This window comes from Patagioenas fasciata, chromosome 27 (assembly GCF_037038585.1).
Source record: "Patagioenas fasciata isolate bPatFas1 chromosome 27, bPatFas1.hap1, whole genome shotgun sequence".
Classification (NCBI taxonomy): Eukaryota; Metazoa; Chordata; class Aves; order Columbiformes; family Columbidae; genus Patagioenas; species Patagioenas fasciata.
The window spans coordinates 4,422,840-4,442,462 of NC_092546.1; the positions used below are offsets into that span (position 1 = coordinate 4,422,840).

The 19,623-nt window shown below is 55.6% G+C and overlaps 3 protein-coding genes across 10 annotated transcripts in view; 1 reads left to right on the plus strand and 2 right to left on the minus strand.

The window, feature by feature from the left end:
* On the minus strand, positions 1–2,708 carry MICOS13 (mitochondrial contact site and cristae organizing system subunit 13). Its single transcript, XM_065858530.2, has 4 exons — positions 2,521–2,708; positions 1,266–1,422; positions 489–540; positions 1–215 (listed from the first exon to the last, which is right to left on the minus strand). The coding sequence occupies exons 1-4, from the start codon at positions 2,691–2,693 to the stop codon at positions 118–120; spliced, it is 480 nt and encodes a 159-aa protein (XP_065714602.2). The 5' UTR covers positions 2,694–2,708; the 3' UTR covers positions 1–117.
* On the plus strand, positions 2,698–7,975 carry HSD11B1L (hydroxysteroid 11-beta dehydrogenase 1 like). 3 transcript variants are annotated; one of them, XM_065858528.2, is made up of 8 exons: positions 2,698–2,865; positions 4,027–4,202; positions 4,650–4,780; positions 5,028–5,139; positions 5,515–5,606; positions 5,889–5,982; positions 6,455–6,620; positions 7,307–7,975. In XM_065858528.2, exons 2-8 carry the CDS (start codon positions 4,118–4,120, stop codon positions 7,491–7,493), a joined length of 867 nt encoding a protein of 288 aa, XP_065714600.2. In that variant the 5' UTR covers positions 2,698–2,865; positions 4,027–4,117; the 3' UTR covers positions 7,494–7,975. The 3 variants fall into 3 exon arrangements, with proteins under 3 accessions (XP_065714600.2, XP_071655838.1, XP_071655837.1); XM_071799736.1 differs by having other exon boundaries at positions 2,851–2,935; XM_071799737.1 differs by lacking the exon at positions 4,027–4,202.
* Positions 7,922–19,623, minus strand: part of CELF5 (CUGBP Elav-like family member 5) — a 27,309-nt gene continuing 15,607 nt past the window's right edge. For 2 of the 6 annotated variants that reach the window (XM_065858525.2, XM_071799734.1), the window contains exons 4-13: positions 18,416–18,544; positions 17,814–17,893; positions 16,666–16,812; positions 13,284–13,428; positions 12,502–12,648; positions 12,225–12,287; positions 12,054–12,137; positions 10,918–11,061; positions 10,640–10,804; positions 7,922–9,704 (exon numbers count right to left, since the gene is read on the minus strand). In XM_065858525.2, the coding sequence (XP_065714597.1) occupies positions 10,668–10,804; positions 10,918–11,061; positions 12,054–12,137; positions 12,225–12,287; positions 12,502–12,648; positions 13,284–13,428; positions 16,666–16,812; positions 17,814–17,893; positions 18,416–18,544 (1,076 nt within the window). In that variant the 3' untranslated portion in view covers positions 7,922–9,704; positions 10,640–10,667. Of the gene's footprint in view, positions 9,857–10,639; positions 10,805–10,917; positions 11,062–12,053; positions 12,138–12,224; positions 12,288–12,501; positions 12,649–13,283; positions 13,429–16,665; positions 16,813–17,813; positions 17,894–18,415; positions 18,545–19,623 lie in introns of all 6 variants that reach the window. The other 4 variants (XR_011735939.1, XR_011735938.1, XM_065858524.2 and 1 more) reach the window with 4 other exon arrangements.

Here is a 19,623-nt window from a genome sequence, read left to right on the forward strand (position 1 = left end):
GAACTTCCAAATGGTTTTATTGTAGCCCTTGCGTGGCTGAGCTGCCCTCCAGCGGGACGGACTGTGTGTCACCCCAAAGACACGGGATGGAGAGAACCGTGAACCCCGAGAACGTGCTCACTTGACGAGATCCTTCATGTATTTCCAGCCTTCCGCGGTGTATTCACAGGCCCTGCTGGGAGCCGCAGACAGGGCGGACATGACTGTCTGCACTCCTGCAAGGAAACACAGCAGAGTTAGCCCAAAAACGGCGCCATTCAAACCAAACTTCCTAATATTATTCTAGCATTGCGGATCTCTTTAAACATGGAGAGAAAAATCCAGCTCCATCTCAGCTTTCAAATACACTGAGGCCTGAATGATCCATGGTTCAAGTACAGGTTTACTGTCTCAGTAGCATTTGTGCCACAGAGAAATTCCACCTTCGGTATAAGCTACATCACCCTTGGCCCCTTGCTCCTTTCACAGTTTGCTGAAGGTTATTTTACCTTTGTTCCAGGAATCAGAGGGGGAAAAGTCCAATTTTGGAGTGGGTGGGAGCTGGAAAGAGAGAGGGAGAAAATATCAGCACTTGAGGGGTTTCACATATAACAGGACCCACATCACCTTGGAGAAGCCTCTTGAGCTCATCCCAAAAATACCCGAGTGCCTACTCTCCAAGTCTCAAAAGGATCAAACATGAGGCTTAAAGTCTGGACTTTGCTCTTCCCCCCAGTATAAAGCGGGTACAGAAGTGGTAACTTATCATTTGGGTGCTCCTGAGAACTCATCTCCACGCCTGTCTCCTCACAGTTTCGAATACGCTCTAATATGAAAACTGCTTTTCAAACTGAGCAAAGACTCCTCCGGTTCTGAGGATTTCAAACACTAAGATTTACTCAAAGAGCCTCTTCAGATGAACTTAAGCAGCCTGAGAAATCAGGAGGAGGATCTTTACATTAATTTTTTAAAAGCACGTAGGATCCTTCAAAAGCAGCTTAGGAATAGCACTACCTAGTGAAGTACCTCGCAGAGCGTATTTGCAATCCCCTAGTTACCCCTTCTCCTTTGAAACAACATCCGTGAGCAACATCTCTCCCCTAAATTCAAAGTTTTATCCTCCTTCCATTTCAATCCTCCTCAAAATATTTTCAACATGAAACCCAGTTTCAACAGCAAAACCCCTGCCAGCATTACTGGAACCAGAACATCGCCCCAGTGTTTCCTCCTCCTCGTTCAAAGGACGTGTTTGTTCTGCTGGCTGCTGCCATCAGCGCAGCCCTTACCTCCCAGCCTACGTAACTTGTCCACTCGTGGATGGCCGGCGGCAGCGCCGCTCGAGCTTTCCGAAGGGCCTCAGCGCCCTGCGCGCCGCTGCCCAGCAGCCCCTGCTCGTACACCACGAACACGGCGGCTCCAGCCACGCTGCCCTTGATGACAAACCTGAAAGAACCAAACACCGTGACAGTTCAGTTCGCGATACCATTATCAACCCACCTTGGGAGCTGTGACATCGAAGGGGGAGCGTCCAGAAAGAAACCACAAATACGCTGCTGTAATGTCTCATTACAGACAAAAAGTGGCATAAAAAATATGTAGCTACCTTCCTTTTCCTTCCTAGCAAACTATTCCCCGTCAACCCCTTGAAACCGTCCCCATTCACGTTTTATCAGGGACAGTTTTCAAGAAAAAATGAGAAAGTCTCAAACAGCTCAGACTATGGGTCAGTTTTTCAAGCCTGAGAATCACTGGCATTTCCTTTGATAAAAGGAACTAAATGATTTCACAGTGAGTTTAACATCCCTGTTAATAACGTGGTTCTTGCTGCCTTGTTAATAAGCAATGTGATTAATCTGACAGACAGCAGCGTCTTGTTAAGCTCGTTACAGCCCAGTTAACACCTGGCCACGCCTTTCCTGCAGTGCCCAGGCTCCCAAAGCTCCCCACAGACTGCACGGGGTGCGAACACCAGTCTGGATGGGCAACCAGCACAACGGGAGATGGGAGAATATTTGACCTTTAGCTACTTTTTCATTATAGAGGAGAGATCTGGGGAGACCGACTTCTTCAAATCCACAGGGCAGAGTTGTTTCCCCTTTAAAGAGACTACAGTACACCTAGGGGAACAAACAAACACACGCACGTAAACTTGCCCGATAGCACCAACGCAGCAGGAGAACACTGACAGGTACCGCCGTTCAGAGAGGCAGGACAAAAACATCCATGTTCTCACAAGTATTTTTGGGAAAAGGGATTTCTGTGTTAATGCTGCTCTCCCAGGAGCCCCTTCCCCGCCAGCGCTGAGGGGGCTGCATGTCCAGCTCCGCAGGGCTTCCCTTGCCCTGTGTCTGACGCGTTCCCGTCAGCCGGACATGGCGGCTGAGGGAGGTCAAGGGCGCAGCGCTGCAGGGCCGGGCGCCACGGGAACAGGCCCGGGAGAGCCGGGGGACGCGCGGTGCGCGGGGGGCCGGGCCGGGCGGTGCATGCGGGCCCGGGGGGGCCGGGCCGGGCTCTCCGGGCAGCGCGGCCGCGGGGACTCACTTGACGGCGGGGAACAGCCGGGCGGCCATGGCTGCCGCGGGGGCCTTCGGGAGCCGGTCACGTGGCCGGGGCCGCGCGGCGGCTCCACCTATCGCAGCCCGGCTCGGTGGTTGCCATGGCAGCCGGGCGGGGGCTCGGAGGGCGGAGCCTCGGGGGCGCGGGGGCATGGCCATCGCGCCCCGCCGTTCCCGGGTCCCAGCGCTGGTTCCCGCCCGTTGTGCCCGTGTCACCGGTTTTCGCTCTGCCCGTCACGTCCCGGCGCAGCGGGCCCGGCTGCTGCTCGGCCGGGGCTGCTGGGACCGGCTCCATCCCGCCCGCTGCTCCGCGTCCGCCGGTCCTCCTGAGGTGCGGCTTCTTTTGGGGTTAACGCTGTCCGCTGGGAGCATAAGAGCTCCTGAACTGAACGTTCCGTAAGGTTCGACACGAGGGGTTTTGTCTCCTGTAGACTAGAGAGGACTCGTGTTGCATAGAGGTTGGGTTCAGAGCTCTGGGAATTGCCAGGGAAAGACCCTTCCCTTTTCCCCTTTCCTTCCCCTTTCCCTTTCCCTTCCCCTTTCCCTTCCCCTTTCCCCTTCCCCCTTCCCCTTTCCCCTTCCCCTTTCCCCTTCCCCTTTCCCCTTCCCCTTTCCCCTTCCCCTTTCCCCTTCCCCTTTCCCCTTCCCCTTTCCCCTTCCCCTTTCCCCTTCCCCTTTCCCCTTCCCCTTTCCCCTTCCCCTTTCCCCTTCCCCTTTCCCCTTCCCCTTTCCCCTTCCCCTTTCCCCTTCCCCTTTCCCCTTCCCCTTTCCCCTTCCCCTTTCCCCTTCCCCTTTCCCCTTCCCCTTTCCCCTTCCCCTTTCCCCTTCCCCTTTCCCCTTCCCCTTTCCCCTTCCCCTTTCCCCTTCCCCTTTCCCCTTCCCCTTTCCCCTTCCCCTTTCCCCTTCCCCTTTCCCCTTCCCCTTTCCCCTTCCCCTTTCCCCTTCCCCTTTCCCCTTCCCCTTTCCCCTTCCCCTTTCCCCTTCCCCTTTCCCCTTCCCCTTTCCCCTTCCCCTTTCCCCTTCCCCTTTCCCCTTCCCCTTTCCCCTTCCCCTTTCCCCTTCCCCTTTCCCCTTCCCCTTTCCCCTTCCCCTTTCCCCTTCCCCTTTCCCCTTCCCCTTTCCCTTTCCCCTTCCCCTTTCCCTTTCCCTTTCTGTTTTCCTTTCCTTTCTTTCTCTTTATCTCTGTTTATTGTTTTAAACAGAGCTCCTAACCTTTTAGACTTTGTACACGCTTACATGAAATTTGGGCCCAACCTTCTGGCCAGGGTTCCCTGTTGTGTTCAGAAACCACCACGGTTCTCACTGTTTTCCTTAATGCTAAGAAAATCCAAACAGGTTCAAAACGACACATTTGTTGTTTCATTCAACCTTGAAGCAAATCTTAGATCTGAGTCCCCTGTGGGTAGAAATAGATACAATGCATAGAAATAGAAGAGTTCCCAAGCTACCTGCAAACTTCTCGACTTGAGGAATACCCGCTGTGTTATCTCAGAACCTTCCAGGCGCTGAAGTTCGTGTGTTCCCATTTATTTCTGGAGTCGTCGGCTTGAAAACCGCGCTTCGTTCTCCACGAGCTGGGGGATATGAAGGCGATCGGGACGGCGCTTTGTGCCGCGGGGATCGTGGCCGCGCTCCTGGCTTTCTTCTGGAAAGACCCTTTCGACCCAGGTGGGCTCAGCAGAGGGGTCGTTCCAATGCTATCGGTCACATTAGAGATAAAGGCTCCATTTCCAAGCTCTGCCGGGTGGTCTCGTTCCTGCCCATAGCCCCAGGGGGCCCAAAGCGACGCTCCAGCCCCAGAAATAAAGAGGAGCTTGAAACAAAGAGGAAGACAAATCTAACAGCATTTACAAGGGAAAGGAAATTACCTGTACTTTGCCACTGCCTTCCTCTTGGTTTGCTTTTGATCACAAACTCCTCGGGGTCAAGAACCATCTTGATGGCTGTGCAGCCGCACTCGTGGCTTCTGGAGGTCAATCCTTTTCTGCTTTTAGAGACCCATCGAGACTTTCCAGCGCTGACAGCTCCGCTCCAGAGCTCCGCCAGCCGCTGGGGGCGGCGCTGCTGCTTCCTCCCCTTACTTCTGTATCTGTTATTCTCTTTCCCATGAATAAGAGAGCTTGTCCGGCGCCCGCGTCCTCCTGACCGGAGCCAGCGCGGGGATCGGGGAGCAGATGGCGTATCACTATTGCCGCTTTGGCGCCGAGGTCGTTGTGACGGCGAGGAGGGAAGCCGTGCTGCGGGAGGTAAAACTGCTCAGTGTGTATCCCCAGGGTGCACTGAACCTGCATCCTTCTCAGAGTTACCTCTGTTTAACTGCCCGGTTAAACAGCGTCTGGATGCACAATCAGCTCCCTATGGTAGATGTAAAGTGTCTCTGTCCCGAATTGGCTTTCGGTGACTGTAGTGCTGGGAAAAACCCAGTGCTCTTATTTCTAGGCGTTCCCCCACACTCTATGTTGTTTAATCTATGGATGTGCGTTCATTTTCAAGGTGGCAGAAAAATGCAAGACACTTGGAGCAAAGAAAATACTTTATATCCCTGCAGATATGTCTTCCCCTTCAGAGCCCGAGAGGGTGGTGCGGTTTGCTGTGCAAAAGCTGGGTAAGCAAAGAATAAATGACGGACTAAGGAGAGAGAACAAACTTCGCATTATCTGGTGTCTTCACTACTTCATTATGCTCTTGGTTTTCCTGATGTGGGTGTGTTAAGAAACAAGTGTGTGCTGTGACCAGGCCGGCAGCCATCACTTCACACCCTTCTTTTAAACCTTCTACTGTTCCTGATGCTTTTGCACATAATTTTTCTGTTACAAATAACTTTGGAAGTCTGCAAAGCTGCTTGGATATGGACATATTTAATGTATCTTCATGGTAAAGCACTTTGCAGCCTCCTGCTGGGTCCGGCCCTGCTGCTGCATTTCGGGGTCCCTTGGTTGGGGGGTGGCCTCGCTTTACCTGCTTTCCCTCCCACCCACAGGGGGACTGGATTACCTGGTGCTCAACCACATCGCTGCGAACCGGTTCCAGATGTGGGATGGAGATGTTGAATACACTCGCCGGCTCATGCAGGTGAAACGGCTCATAGGGAAACCAGCGACGGCTCGTTGGCTCGCGGAAAGAAACCCGTGTGTTAAAGCCCAGGAGCGACCTTTGTTCTGACTCCATTGGGAAGGCCGATGGATGCCACGTCTGTCCCCTCCCCACAGAGATTATTCTTCTCACTATTCGTTTGAAAAAGCAAACCCCAGCCGTGCTCCTTTCCCTTCCTGACCACTTCCCTGGCTTGCTGGCTCGTGCTGCCCTTCCTCCTCAACTCTGTTGCTCCTTCCATCTCTACTTTTGCCATTCCAGGTGAATTTCTTCAGTTACGTGGCCCTCGCAACCGCGGCGCTTCAGACCCTGGAGAGGAGCAACGGCTCCCTGGTGGTCGTTTCCTCCCTCGCAGGTCAGTGTCTTCAGCCGGCCCCGTGGCAACGATGGCTCCCAGCACATCGTGCTTCTCCGCGTCCTCCCGCCCCGCAGCGCGTTTAGAGCGGCGAGGACCGGCCGCTTGTTTTCTGCAGCACCTTCCGCTTTGCGTTCCCTAACTCGGCTCTTCCCTCGCCAGATGTGTTGGCATTTGACGGGATGTGGCCACGATCCGCTCTGCAGGTGGATCATCACGTTGGGCTTTCCAGCCCGGCGTGTCACCTGCTTATTGTGCAAGTTAGAAGAGATTTCCTCCCTTTATCCCACGTACGTGGTGGCTCTTGTGCTGGGACGTGCTCACACAACGCGGCGTCATTTTCCAAGCGTCTGTGTTGCTAGAAATAGAAACACCTAACAGAATGGTGCAGGATGGCAAAGCCAAAGTCTTTACCCACATTCCCTCTCCTTACAGCCACTTTCCTGGTGTTTTCCACTCTTTTTCCCCTCAGGACGAATACCCACTCCCTTCACCACTTCTTACTCTGCCTCCAAGTTTGCGCTGGACGGATTCTTCACCTCGCTGCGCCACGAGCTCACCATGCAGAAGAGAAACGTCTCTGTCACCCTGTGCATCCTGGGCCTGATCGACACCGCCTCGGCGCTGGAGAACACCAGGTGTGTATTTGGAGGGGGCAGGAGTCAAAGAAACACACACGGCGACTGTATTCAGGACGGTGTGCGCATCTGGTTGGATGTGCGGCCCTGCAGGACTCGGTCTGACGGTTCAGAGCGCGCCAAGGACCGAGCGGCTCTGCGTGTGCCGCTGTTTGCTCGGGCTGCCCGGGGTGGCGGCTGTGGGGACATGGGACGATGGCTGAGGAGGCAGCTGGTTAAATAGAAACGTAATCCCTGCAGAATGGGATGGGGAGACCTGTGGGGCGCCCTCCCCATGCAAAACAAGGGGCTGAGTGCTCCTTGCACAGGCTGGAAAGGGGTGAAGAGGAGGCTTAGAGCTGAGCTCAGCACTCTCTAGAACGACCTGAAGGGCAGTTCTAGCCAGGGGGGATTGGGCTCTTCTCCCAGGCACTCAGCAATAGGACAAGGGGGCATGGGCTTCAACTCTGCCAGGGGAAATTGAGGCTGGAGATGAGAAAGCAATTCTGTGCAGAGAGAGTGGTCAGCATTGGAATGGCTGCCCAGGGAGGTGCTGGACTCACCGGCCCCGGAGGTTTTGAAACTGAGATTGGCCATGGCACTTAGTGCCATGATCTGGTCAATGGACTGGAGTTGGACCAAGGGTTGGACTGGATGAGCTCTGAGGGCTTTTCCAACCCATCCATTCTGTGATTGATTCCTTCCAGGGGCAAAGTGTACATGACGGCTTCTCCCGCTCCCGAAGCCGCGCTCGCCATCATCCGCGGGGGAGCCATGCGGGTGCAGGAGCTGTTCTACCCCTGGTTGCTGCAGCACGTGTGCCAGCTCTGGGTTCTGTTCCCGAGTAACCGCGACCGGGTTTTACAGAGTTACTACAACTACAGCAGCCCGTGAGGACGCTCGGTCTCCCGTCCCCCATCCCTTCCCATCACGTCCCCCATCCCACTGAGCTGGAGGGGGTGACAATGGAACCTTCGCCTTTCCATGAGGCTCCTCTTGGCGTGTGTCCCCTCCCGCTCCAGCCGCAGGTCTGATATGGGGCAGATTGTCCCCTGTCCCCATCTCAGCCCCCATATCTCCCCTGTTCAGCCTCAGCTGCTTTCACCCTGCGGCTCCTCAGCCCCAGCTCTGTACAGCACACCCCACAATGTCCGTGCATTCCACCGCTTCATTGGTTTGCTCCTTGCTTCCTCTAAATAGCATTTTAACCTCTATTTTAATTAAGCTATTTCGTAACGTGTTGCTGGCACACATTGAAGTTCCCTTTGTCTTCACGCTCTACCCAAGAGGGGCTGCAACCAACGCACAAAGGAAAACCCCACTTACTCAGCAAGTAAAACTTTTATTAAATAAATTTAAGATTTTTTTTGACCAGAGTGAGGAATTTGACATTGACGAAACTTGTACCTGTAACATTGTACAGTCACATCAGTAATTGTGATGGAAGAAACCGCTTGTTTTAAACCAGCTTGACCTGCAATTTCCCAAGTCCTTTTATTTTTTCCCGTTTTGCCTTTGTTGGTCTTTTTTTTTGTTTTCTTTTTTTTTTTTTCCAAAATTAGATTCAACTTCATGAAATTACTTGTAGCAGAAATAAAGTACATTGTACAAATCACATACATAATAGATGTTAAGTATAAAAATGGTATTTACAATAGGTAAACATGGACTATAGAAACACGCGGACTCGCGCAGCTTCGCCCATCGGCTCCGCACCGGGTGCAGGTTGAGGTGTGCAGGTACTTAAAGAACCTCAGTACCCCCATTTTGCTTCACTATCCATTGCACCAACTTCTTTTCCACCAACCCTCTGACCACATTGAAGCGCAGACACACACACACACACACACAAGGGAATGTTCTTGGTACATTACCAAACTCTGCAATATTGAAAGTAATGATTCAGGAGGTTTGTAGGGCTGGTTTGTGGGTTTTGGCGTCGTTTTCGTTCCTTATTTTGGTCGCAACCTTAAAGAGACTGTTTCAAGTCATTAAAGGGATGTGCCTTATCAATACAACACTCCCACTCCCGGAGAGCTTTGTTAAATCAAGCTCTGAACGACGTTCCGTGTTTAAGTGTGTATAGCTCTATCTATATACGCTGCAGAATGCATAATCCGTGCCTTGGAGGGGGTGGTGGGTTCACAAACCAGAATGGCGACCGTCTGTCCACGGCGCCGTCCGTGTGTCTGCTCGGGAAAGCTCGGCGGAAGGGGCGCGTCCCCTTGCTCAATTCGGATGGAGGAAAAACGTCCCTTTAGTGTGGGAGTCCCCGCTGCCCGCTCCCCAGCGCCGGCTCAGTTCTGACGGGGGGAGGCAGCTCTGTCCCTTGCTTAGGAGCTCGCACCCGCTCACACGCATCTTCTCGCGCCGTGATGGAGAAAACGCTCCATTACCACGGAGCGCTACGGAACACGGAGCTGCGCCCATGCGGGGAGGCAGGATGGCTCCTGGAGGCGAAGGGGCTGGTCTCCTGTGCCTTCAGCCCGATCGAGGAGCGCTCAGGATGGGCTTTGGCACCGCATTCCGGGAGCTTTGTCTGCAGAAGCCCTTGGACTGAGCTCTTGAGATCCTCAAGCAGGCTGGCGCTCCGGTCGGTGGACGAGTGCATTGAGCTGAGCAGCCGGCCGGGCCCTAATCCTGGAGGTCCATCGGTATCTTTCTTGCTGCTGTTGAGCAGAGAGATGCTCTCTGTCCATCCTCTCAAAGCGTTCAGGCCTATCTGAGAAGACATTGTAAAGGCAAACCCTTAACTTCCAGTCCCTCTTGCAAGGAGTCAGTCTCTGAATGGAAAAGTTTGGTCCTGTGAGCCACTTTAAAAAAAAATAGAGACTGTGTATATATATATATATATTTATATTTATCTGTGAAAGGGCCAGGAGGGAGGGAGGGACAGAGCTACGTTTCCATACATCACTGCGGTAACCCAGAGACACAGCGGTGGGTTTTCTTGGTCCATGTACTCCAGGCACACCCCGAGAGGAAGAGCTTCGGGTCCCCAGGGGCTGCTGGTTTTCTGGTCCCTTTGCTATGCACCGCATTAGCAGCAAATACACGAGTCCATCGCGGCAAGAACCGTCCTGCTGGGCAGATATTGAGTCTTCTCTTTAATCGCATGGTTTTGGGAGGAGGGCAGGAGGAGGATGGGGTGGGGAGCAGAGAAAGGAAAGAAGTGGTGTCAAAAGAGTTGATAAAGTTACTGGCCTCTCTGTAAATCAACCCGAAGCAGAAATTCTTCCTCTGGGCTTTCCCTTCACCTGAATAGAAAGGGAGGAGGGAGGGAATTGGGAGATTAGGAGCTACGCAAACCTCAGACTCTGAGTTGCTTAAATGTGGGGGAAAGCGACCCCAAGGAGAAGGGACCAGGACCTCCCTTGCTCCCAGCGCTGGGGACGGAGCGGCTCCCACACCAGGCAGCTCCTCTGGGGGCTGTGGTCCCACCTCATCCCTGCTCCATGATCCTTGTGGACCATGGGATTGTCCCTTCTCACCCTGGAAAGCACCCTCTGCAGACTCGGGGCACACGGAACCGTTGGAAACAGAGCTGTTTGGTTGTAAAACCCTTTTAGGGGCTGAGACCACAGGCAAGAGATTTGAAGCCATCTGCTTGTCAGGGCCCTGAGTGCACTAACACGTCTTAACAGCCTTGACCAGCCCCACCTGTGGCTTCTGCCCATGGACCAGCTCAGGCCTGGCCCCCCAGTCTTCACCTGTCCTGGCCAGGGATCGGATTTTCTGGACTCCAAGCCTTGCATTGCCTTCCTATGCTGGTGTCAGTTCTGCTTATTATTCTCATTATAGACCTGCCCGGCATTCACTGGACTATGTCTGACCTTGTTTACCTTCACCAGACCCCATCCTAATTTTGACCTGCAGATTCCAATCTCTGGCTTGGCCTTGGGCCTCTGCCACAGATTGATGATGATGATCTAGACCCTTGGCTGGACCTGACCACCATCTCCGGGCCCGTCTGCGTCCCTGTGCTCAGCTCTGAGCTCCCAGCCCGCGGGGGGACCGTGCCGCGCCGGCGCCGGCTTTACCTGCGCTGCAGAAGCGACTCCTGCTCGCTCACTGCTGACAGTAGGGGTGGTTGGCATCCTTGGGTCGTTTCAACTGGACCTTCAAACGTTTCATACCAATCTGGAAGCCGTTCATGGCCTGGATAGCAGTCTGTGCACTGGATGGGTTGTCAAAGCTTACAAAGCCTGGAAGATAGGACACAGGCACAGGTAATAACAACACTTTTGGTGCTGTGCCCAACGCACGAGCGTCCTCGTTATCTGTGACGCTTCCCTTGCCCGCTGGCCTCAGCACTCACCAAAACACTTGCTCTGGTTGGTGGCACGATCCATGAACACCTTGGAGGAAATGATATTGCCAAAAGGCAGGAACATCTGCATCAACTCATTGTCTCCAAACTCCTGAGGGAGATGGTAGATGAAGAGATTGCAGCCTTCAGGACCTGCAGGCACGGGGGCAACGGGGAGGGACAAAACAGAGAGCCCCAAAGGGGAAGAGAAATGGGCTCAACTCAGCACTGGAAGAGAACCCAAGCGCTGTCTCCTGCTGCCTTGACCTCCCCTTGCTCGTCTCCATCTCTGGCCCACCAGGAATTCCGAGGGCTCTCTGAAAGCAGCCGGGAGGCAACATGCAGAGCCAGAATTTCACAGCTTGCCCAGTTCTGACACGGGGCGCTGGACACAACCCTCGGAGTGCCTGGATGAGCTGAGGTGACAGCCCCTGGTTCACAGCTCTCCCGGCCCCACGGGAGCAGCAGATGCCGCTGTGAACGCGGTGCTGTGTGAAGGTGCTGCTGCCCACAGCTCTGCAGCGGTTGCCTTCAGCCCAGGGGCCACAGCCCCAACTGGAATCTCCTGCATGGCCACACATCCAATTTACGGGCTGACCTGGTCCTGCCTTCCCCTTCCCTTGCTCCCCGTGAGTGCTGACACCTGCTGTACAAAGCAGGAGCAGACAGCCAATGCCTTCGCCTCCAAACTCTGGCCAGGCCAGTTTTGAAATAAGCCAAAAAAAACCCTCATGAGGCTGGGAAGGCTGAAGAGAGAGGGCAGTACATTGGAGAGGCTGGTTTGACCGGTACCAGTGTGGTTCTTGCATTAGCAAAGCTGGGGAGGAAGGGCTCTTTTCCCTGCCTGCATAGGGGAGGCGCTGACCGTACCCTTAGGTGTCAAAGCTTGGTGTTGTAGTGCTTGCTGTCCCCTTTGCACTTCGTATCTGGCCAGGCATGAGCTCAGAATGATTGCACGCCATGCATCCTGTGAGCCCGTCCAGTGCAGCCACCGCACAGACACGGTTGGTTCCGTAACCTCCAACGTTCAGGGTTACCAGGGACAGAGATCAGCGCTGTCCCTGCGGTTCTGCGGTGCAGACGAGCTGCACAAACCCCTGTTCCCCCCCCGTGGGCCGGACACGCGTGCCCACCCCGGTCCTCACCTTCTCGCTGCTGCTGCTGCAGGATGGGAGGTGGCTGAGGGATGCTCTGGGCAATGGGGGTGATGGCGGTGGTGGGGTACACGGCTGGATTCCGAGGAGACAGAACAAACCGCTTACCTGAGGATCTGGTCAGGCACACGGGGGCCTGGGGGAGACAAGGGAAGCTGGTACCTGCGTACTGCTGGACTCCTGTGAACGCTGGGTGCAACGTCTCTGCTACCGAAGGGCTCTGGGCTGCAGAGAACAGCATCGTCAGCACAGCAAAGGGAACCACGCACGTTCTGCCTCTCTCTCCCCACCCTCCCGCCAAGTGAGACTCAGTGCCTGGCAGGTACAGAGCTAGAAAACACATCCTGTGTGGGGAACCCAGAAAAGAGGAGCTAATTGCAGTTCCTAAAGTCTCTGGATGTTTTTTGGGGGGTTGGTTTTGTTTTCCTGCTCTCCATACCTGAGTACGGCACAAGGCCGTTGGTGTAAACTGTTTCCAAGGTTGGATGCCCGTTCGGGAATGGTATCACTCCAGTGAATCCATTTGAAATGGGCGCCACCAGTCCCGGCATGGCTGCTGTCCCCAGGAGTGGTGGTGAATGTAGCCCTGCAGAGCCACAAGAGAGGAGAGGAGGAGAGGACACCCCCTGAGCGCTCCCTCCTCCCCTCTGCCCGACAAGACCGCTCGGTGCGAAGCTTTTAATCTCTTCTAGTTGGCATGTGGAGGTGGCAGCCTGGTGCTGGTGACAACCTGGTGCTGGTGATGGAGCCTTCCCGAAACTAGGAGCAGCACCGGTGAGAATAACACGTGCAGCATCACTAATCCTGGCTGCTGTCAGAGCTTTGGGATGGAACGTTTCTAATCCAGGTTTGTACAGCACCTGGCATGATATAGCCCTGCTCGTGACAGCCGTCCACATCCAATATGCATTATTACTGATATTATTACTGTGTGATGATGAATAACAGCGCTGCTGTACTCAGAGTCAGGTGCAACCCTGCGAACCCGCGTCCTTCTCCACTGTGTCAAAAGGCAAAACCGCAGCAGAGAACAGCAGCGGGGCAAGAGGACGCGCGTTGAACACCTGAGGGTGTCAGGGAGGCTGCAGGAACTTGTGCAGAATGAGGGGCTGCCGTCCTCAGCGGCTGCGTGGTTGGAAAAGCGCGGCCGAACGCAGACGCTGAGCCCAGAGGGCTATAGGAGCTGTTTTACCTGTCTGAGCACCGGGCGCAGCCCCTCACCTGATGCTGGTGCGATGGGAGCGGCCGGCAGCCCGTTGAGGCTGACGGCGCCGATCTGCTGGATGTGGCACGGGGAGAAGGCGACGCCGGGGCTCAGGTAGCTGCCGTGGGAGGTGGAGAGAACCGTCGTCTGCTGCTGCATCAGCTGCAAGGCAGGAGCCGCAGTCAGGGCCCTGGGCTGCTCGGTGCTCGCTCCGCTCCGCCGGCGGCTCCGGGGCCCATTCTGCCCGTCTCTGCTCCCTCCACCGCTCCTGCAGCGCCCTGACCGCAGCACTCACCGCCCTGCTGAGCACAGCAACCGCAGCCCCCACCGCCCTGCCAGGCAGAGCATCCACAGCACCCTGATCACAGCCCCCACCACCCTGCCAGGCACAGCAACCACAGCATCCCAACCGCAGCACTCACTGCCCTGCTGGGCACAGCAACCGCAGTCCCCACCGCCCTGCCAGGCAGAGCATCCACAGCCCCCACCACCCTGCAGGGCACAGCAACCGCAGCACCCCAGCCGCAGACCCCACCACCCTGCCGGGCACAGCAACCACAGCATCCCAACCGCAGCACTCACTGCCCTGCTGGGAAAAGCAACCGCAGCCCCCACCGCCCTGCCAGGCAGAGCATCCACAGCATCCCAACCGCAGTCCCCACCGCCCTGCCAGGCAGAGCATCCACAGCACCCCGACCGCAGTCCCCACCGCCCTGCCAGGCACAGCATCCACAGCATCCCAACCGCAGTCCCCACCGCCCTGCCAGGCAGAGCATCCACAGCCCCCACCACCCTGCAGGGCACAGCAAACGCAGCACCCTGACCGCAGACCCCACTGCCCTGCCGGGCACAGCAACCGCAGCCCCCACCGCCCTGCCAGGCACAGCAACCTCAGCACCCTGACCGCAGTCCCCACCGCCCTGCCAGGTAGAGCATCCACAGCACCCACCACCCTGCTGGGCACAGCATCCACAGCACCCTGACCGCAGACCCCACCACCCTGCTGGGCACAGCATCCACAGAACCCCGACCGCAGACCCCACCACCCTGCCGGGCACAGCATCCACAGCATCCCAACCTCCGCCACTTCTAGGGCAGCACCAGGAGTGCGGTAACAGCTTTGCCTTGAGGAACAGGGTTCCAAATCCCTCTCCTCTTGCCCAGCCTCAACAAGGAGAGCGTGCAGCTGGGAGACACGCGGAGCTCGCTCGGGTACGCACACAACCAGGTGTCCATTGCGGGGACCGGGGGGGGAAACTGTTGCTGTATGAAATTGCGAATGCAAGAACCAATGCCTGCGATGCACCAGTTCACCCCAGCAGCGCTCGCTCCTCTCAGTCTGATTCGAACACGTATGTAACTGTTAAGCTGCATCTCCTGGGCCTGCGAGGAACCTCAGACGCAGCATCTACCGCTCCAAGCCCTGCAGCGCTCGAGCATGAAGGATGTTGGGATTCCCTCGGCTTCCCTGGGGTCCCAGCTCCCCAGAGCCGCCCATGGACATCTGGAGATGCTGTAAGGAGACTCGGTGAGGAAATCCCTCCCTCCCTCCCTCCCGTCCCCACTTCCAGAGATATTAGACAGCATTTCAAAGGGTTGATGCCCTCTCACTCTGATGGGGACACTGTATGCACTTGAGAACTGGCTACGATCTCTCCTCTGGGAAAATGGAGAGCAAAGGCTGGGATAACACAAAAGAAGAAACAATCAGCTCTCAGGTCACTGCCCCGGAAAGAAGGAGAGAGACCAAAACCAGTGGAAAGTAAAAAGGAGGGAAAAAATCTGAAAGAGTGCATCTCAAGTCGAGGGGAAAGCCAAAATAAAGGCACAGAGCAGGAAGGCCAGTGGAGGATTGGAGACAGCAACGAACTTACAGACACAGCTGGGGAGAAAGAAGAGGCAGATAAGCAAGGAGCACAGCCTAGGCCTGGTGGCTTCTGGTCATCACCAGCTTCTGAAGATTGGGGGGCACCTTAACGACCAAGTCTAGAAGCTCTGGCTGCTCTCCTTCCTTACACACCCTGGACCATAAGCTAATATAGTGCTTTCTGCCATAAAACCTCACTGTGTAGCCCATTCCTGCCTCCTTCACCATGCCCAAGTTGGTGCCGTCTCCATGACAGCAGGAGATCCACCAAAACGATCACCCCATGGCTGACCCACGGCCACAACCTCAGACCTCAGGTGGGGCGGGTGGGTCACAGGGCTGGACAGACACGGCTGGTCCTTGCAGGAGATGCCGGTGTCTGGGCAGGAAGGGCCTCTCCTCCAAACCCTGGTGCTTGGGATGGTAGAGCTGTTCTCAGCCTCATTACACAAGAACCAAATAATGTGTTGGACAAATTCTGTGCTTGGTTCCCAAACTTCACCAACAGTGTAGCACCTCAGTTTTACCTCTTTTCTCTTGCCACACACCTCAATGGCATTTGGCAGTCTCTGGGGATTCACTGAGAGGAAACAGCAGATGAGCCACAATTCCTTCTCTGCCATGTAGATGAACAGGAGACACACCAAGTGGCCACTGAAGCCAGAGGTGGAAGAGGTGTCCACATAAATGAGGTTTATTTGCACTCCTCCCCTGGAAAATCACTTTTGGTAACAGAAGCTACTTTCGAGTCCTGTGACAGGAGCACCTCTCATGCCTTGAGCAATTTCTGAGCCTCCTTCCATGGCCTTTATACTTGGTAGCAGAGACCTGGAAGCGACAGTCATCGAGGTGCCAGACCCAAAAGATGCTCCACCGCAGCTGATGGGGGACTCGTTGAGTTTGGGACCTTCCTCAAACATCAACAGCAATGACCACCACCCCTCCAAGGCACTGAGGTTCTCTCACTAAGATCCAAAGCGCAGCCAGAACTGCTGGAGCACCTCTGAGCCTCTGCTCCATCCCCAGCACCCTGCGAACCCCCATCGAACGCACTGGGGGGAGAACTTCAGCAGAGAAATAAAACACATGAACCTGGGTGCAGGGCTCTCACGGCTCCAAAACCAAAGAGAGACGCACGTTTGTGCCCCAGCGCCGCAGGAGCTCAGCAGCTGGCAGACCGCTGTGTCTGGCACACATCACCCACCAGCGACCACTGAGCTGGCCTCAAAACAACACTGAAAGACACTGGGTCATGCTCGACCTGCTCCCGGCCACCTCCACCAGCCTGCACACCAGAGAAAGCCAACCTCACTTTGAGGAGGTCCCGGTGCTCTCCTGTCACCCCTTCCAGGAGAGAAACGCACACAGACTGGGCTGCTGAACGGAGAAACGAGCCAGGAACAACTCCCACGTGCCCGGAAGCCTTAATGCATTGTTAGAGAGACCCGTTTGTGGTCTCCCAGCCCAGGTACGGTGTTGCCCCACAGCCAAGAGGGCAGCGTTTCCCCCCACACACCCCCCGTGATACTCACAGCCTGCGCATAGGCGCTGTATGGGCTGAACGGCAAGGTGAGAGATGGAGTGAATATCCCCAGCTGCCCCACCATTTGCTGCATACGCCGGAGGGTCCTCTCCTTATCTGTGTCAGCAAACTTCACCACTAGACTGGAGGAGGCACCCTAGGCACAGAGAGGAGACAGAGAGAGGAGGCGGGGGGGAAAGAGGCCATGGGACAGCCAGGCAAGGTGGGACAGGGCAGGACAGGCAGCAGAGAGGAGCCGAGAAGGAGCAGAAGAGCAAATATTGGTGTGGAAGTGCTTGGGAGCTGCCTGGAACCTGGGCTGTGCCCTTCCCCATCCATCCATCCATCCATCCATCCATCCATCCATCCATCCATCCACCCACCCATCCATCCATCCATCCATCCATCCACCCACCCATCCATCCATCCCTTCCCCTCACACCCTGAGCCTTGCACAGCTGCACAAGTGCGTGCACACATCCCTGGCTGCATTCGCCGGGTGATGGTGCAGCCAGGAACACCCAGGACATTGTCAGCCACAAGCACCATCTTTCCACCACCTTGAGCTGGGCCGGATAGGCAGAGCGGTTCCTGGCAGCTGGAAATGCCCCTGCTGCAGCAACGCACTGTCCTACCAACCGCAATCTGGGTTAAAGATGGTGAGAGATCACAGCTGCCGCTCCCCTGGCACAAGGAGGCACAGCTGCGGCCACACAACCCCGGAGAACCCACAAAGCGTCCCCATCCACACCCAACCTGCCCCAGAGGGCTCTGCTGCCTGAGCCGGAGAAGCTGGGGAGTGCGCTCAGACACCGCGGTCCTGACTGCTCCCGGTGCTGAATCAGCCCGCACCCTGCTCAGATTTGAACTGTTCCAATGCAAATTCATGGCCTGGCTCTTGGCTCTGGTTTAGTTGGCCCTTATAGTGTCTGTCACTACCAGTATGGACGGACACAGAGACACACACCAGCCTAGGATGGTTCACAAAGACAAAAGCACGGACAGATGCGCACACCCCACCCCACTGCCCCCCACAGCCACACGAGCTGGAAACCGCCGTTGAACCCATCGTGGTTTTGGACTGTGAGGGCAGGTCCCTGCACCAGGGTGATGGGAAGAGGATGAGGAAGAGGGTCGCTATGCTGGCCTTATACTCACGGGCATCGTCTGGCTGCCGTGGAGCGCGTGGATTGCCGCCTGAGCCTCTGTGTGAGAGGAGAACTTTACAAAAGCACAGCCTGGAAGGGGATAGAAAGAGCACAGGAGATTGCAGAGACAAGACTGCTGTGAAACTGCCCCTTGCCATCGCCACGCGGGACACGGGATCTGGCTCTCAGCCAGGGCGAACGAAAGCGACCCCAAGAAAGCAGGGAACAAACAGGATGACTCAGCCCAAGCCCTCTATCCTCAAAAATACAGGAAGGGTCTCGAATTGCTAATTCAATTATACACTCTACAGATGATGTCACACCTGATTACCTTGCTCTCAAACTCTCCATGCCCTCCTAAAGGTGTGTACAAACCCCCCAAACCACAGCCCCAGCCTGAGCCAACACGCTGGCTGGTGATGCCCATCGCTCAGCTGCTGGTCGTGCTCTGCTTCCCCTCCTTCCACCTCCGTCTCTGCCCGTCTTCCCCAATCCTTCCCCGTTCCCTGCGCCGGGCTGGGACGTGGGTTCCCACAACCACGGGGTGTGGAATAAGTGGAAAGGAGACACATGTGAGCGCTACCCGAGGAGCAGGGAGAAAGGGGTTCACACCTTTGCTGTTCCCATCAGGTCCACGGAGCACGGTACATTCATCAATGACGCCAAACGGTTCAAAGAGCCGGAGCACGTCATCCTCAGACTGCTGCTTATTTAACATGCCCACAAAGAGCTTCCTGTCCCCTAGGGGCAAACACAAACATCAACCTTCTATGAGGCTTACAGTCCAAAGCGGGAGGGTAGGGACACTTCAGCACAAACCAGCACAGCGTTGAGAACACGCCTGCCGTGGAAACCATTTGCTGCTGGTTGAAATGCAGGATCCTCCCAAGCTCCTCAAACCTGCAAAGGTTTCTGTGGTTCCCCGTCCTACCCTCCCCAAAGGAAAACAGAAGATTAACAATTTCCTTCTATTCATGAGATTCCTTTGAACAATCCAACACAAATGGTAACATGAAAAACTGCCTGCACAGTTACACCTTTATTGAGCAACATGTGAAGTCCAAGAGGTACCTGAGGAACACAGCAGAGCAATCCGGGCAGGGCGGATAAACTCCAGGACCCTTGGCTGCTGTTTCCTTTTCTCCAAGATCGCTGTTTCCACACCTGCTACGTAATCGTAGCTTCAATTTGCCCTTCCCTACCCCAGTCTAACCAGTATGTCTACCAAGCTTTCCTCTAAGGCCTGGAATAAACCTCGGCATCCCGAGTCCCTCAGCCCAGGATCAAGGATCAGCCAACACAAGAGAGCTGGGTGAGGGCCAACACATCCAGGACCTGGAGCTCAGGGTCATTCTGGGCTCCTCCAAGAAGCGAGGATCCCGGTTTGTCCGGGATGGCCACGTGTGGAGGTGGGGAGAAGGGTGCACAGCGTTGTCTCCATCAGTGCACAGCGGGGCCCATCACACATCCTGATGCCAGCCAGTCAAGCACAAACACAGCAGCGGACGGAGCAGCATCCTCCACAGATTGCTGTCAACAGCTATTAAAATAGCACAGCACTAAAAACCCAGCCTAAATGCCAGCCCAACCTCCATCTTTGCAAGGAGACAGCTGCTGCAACTACAGAGTTAACGCCCCCACCGCCCCAAACATGCACAGGGAGACCTGACCCACAGGAGCGAATGTGTCAGGGTACGGCTTGGGAGGAGCAGCGAGAGAAGATTCCTTATTGTTAGCGACAGGATCAGAGGGGCTGGCTGCAAACCAAACCAATGTAACGCGACGCACGTCAGGGAAAATAGCAAGGGAGCCGCTCTCCG

Bases quoted from the DNA above. Each gene is read 5' to 3' on its own strand.
- HSD11B1L (XM_065858528.2), top strand. From the start codon at position 4,118: ATGAAGGCGATCGGGACGGCGCTTTGTGCCGCGGGGATCGTGGCCGCG. The intron at 4,203-4,649 runs GTGGGCTCAGCA...CCCATGAATAAG, and splicing joins GAAAGACCCTTTCGACCCAG to AGAGCTTGTCCGGCGCCCGC. The intron at 4,781-5,027 runs GTAAAACTGCTC...TTCATTTTCAAG, and splicing joins GGGAAGCCGTGCTGCGGGAG to GTGGCAGAAAAATGCAAGAC.
- MICOS13 (XM_065858530.2), bottom strand. From the start codon at position 2,693: ATGGCCATGCCCCCGCGCCCCCGAGGCTCCGCCCTCCGAGCCCCCGCC. The intron at 1,423-2,520 runs GTGAGTCCCCGC...TGGTTCTTTCAG, and splicing joins CGGCTGTTCCCCGCCGTCAA to GTTTGTCATCAAGGGCAGCG. The intron at 216-488 runs GTAAAATAACCT...GTTTCCTTGCAG, and splicing joins CTCTGATTCCTGGAACAAAG to GAGTGCAGACAGTCATGTCC.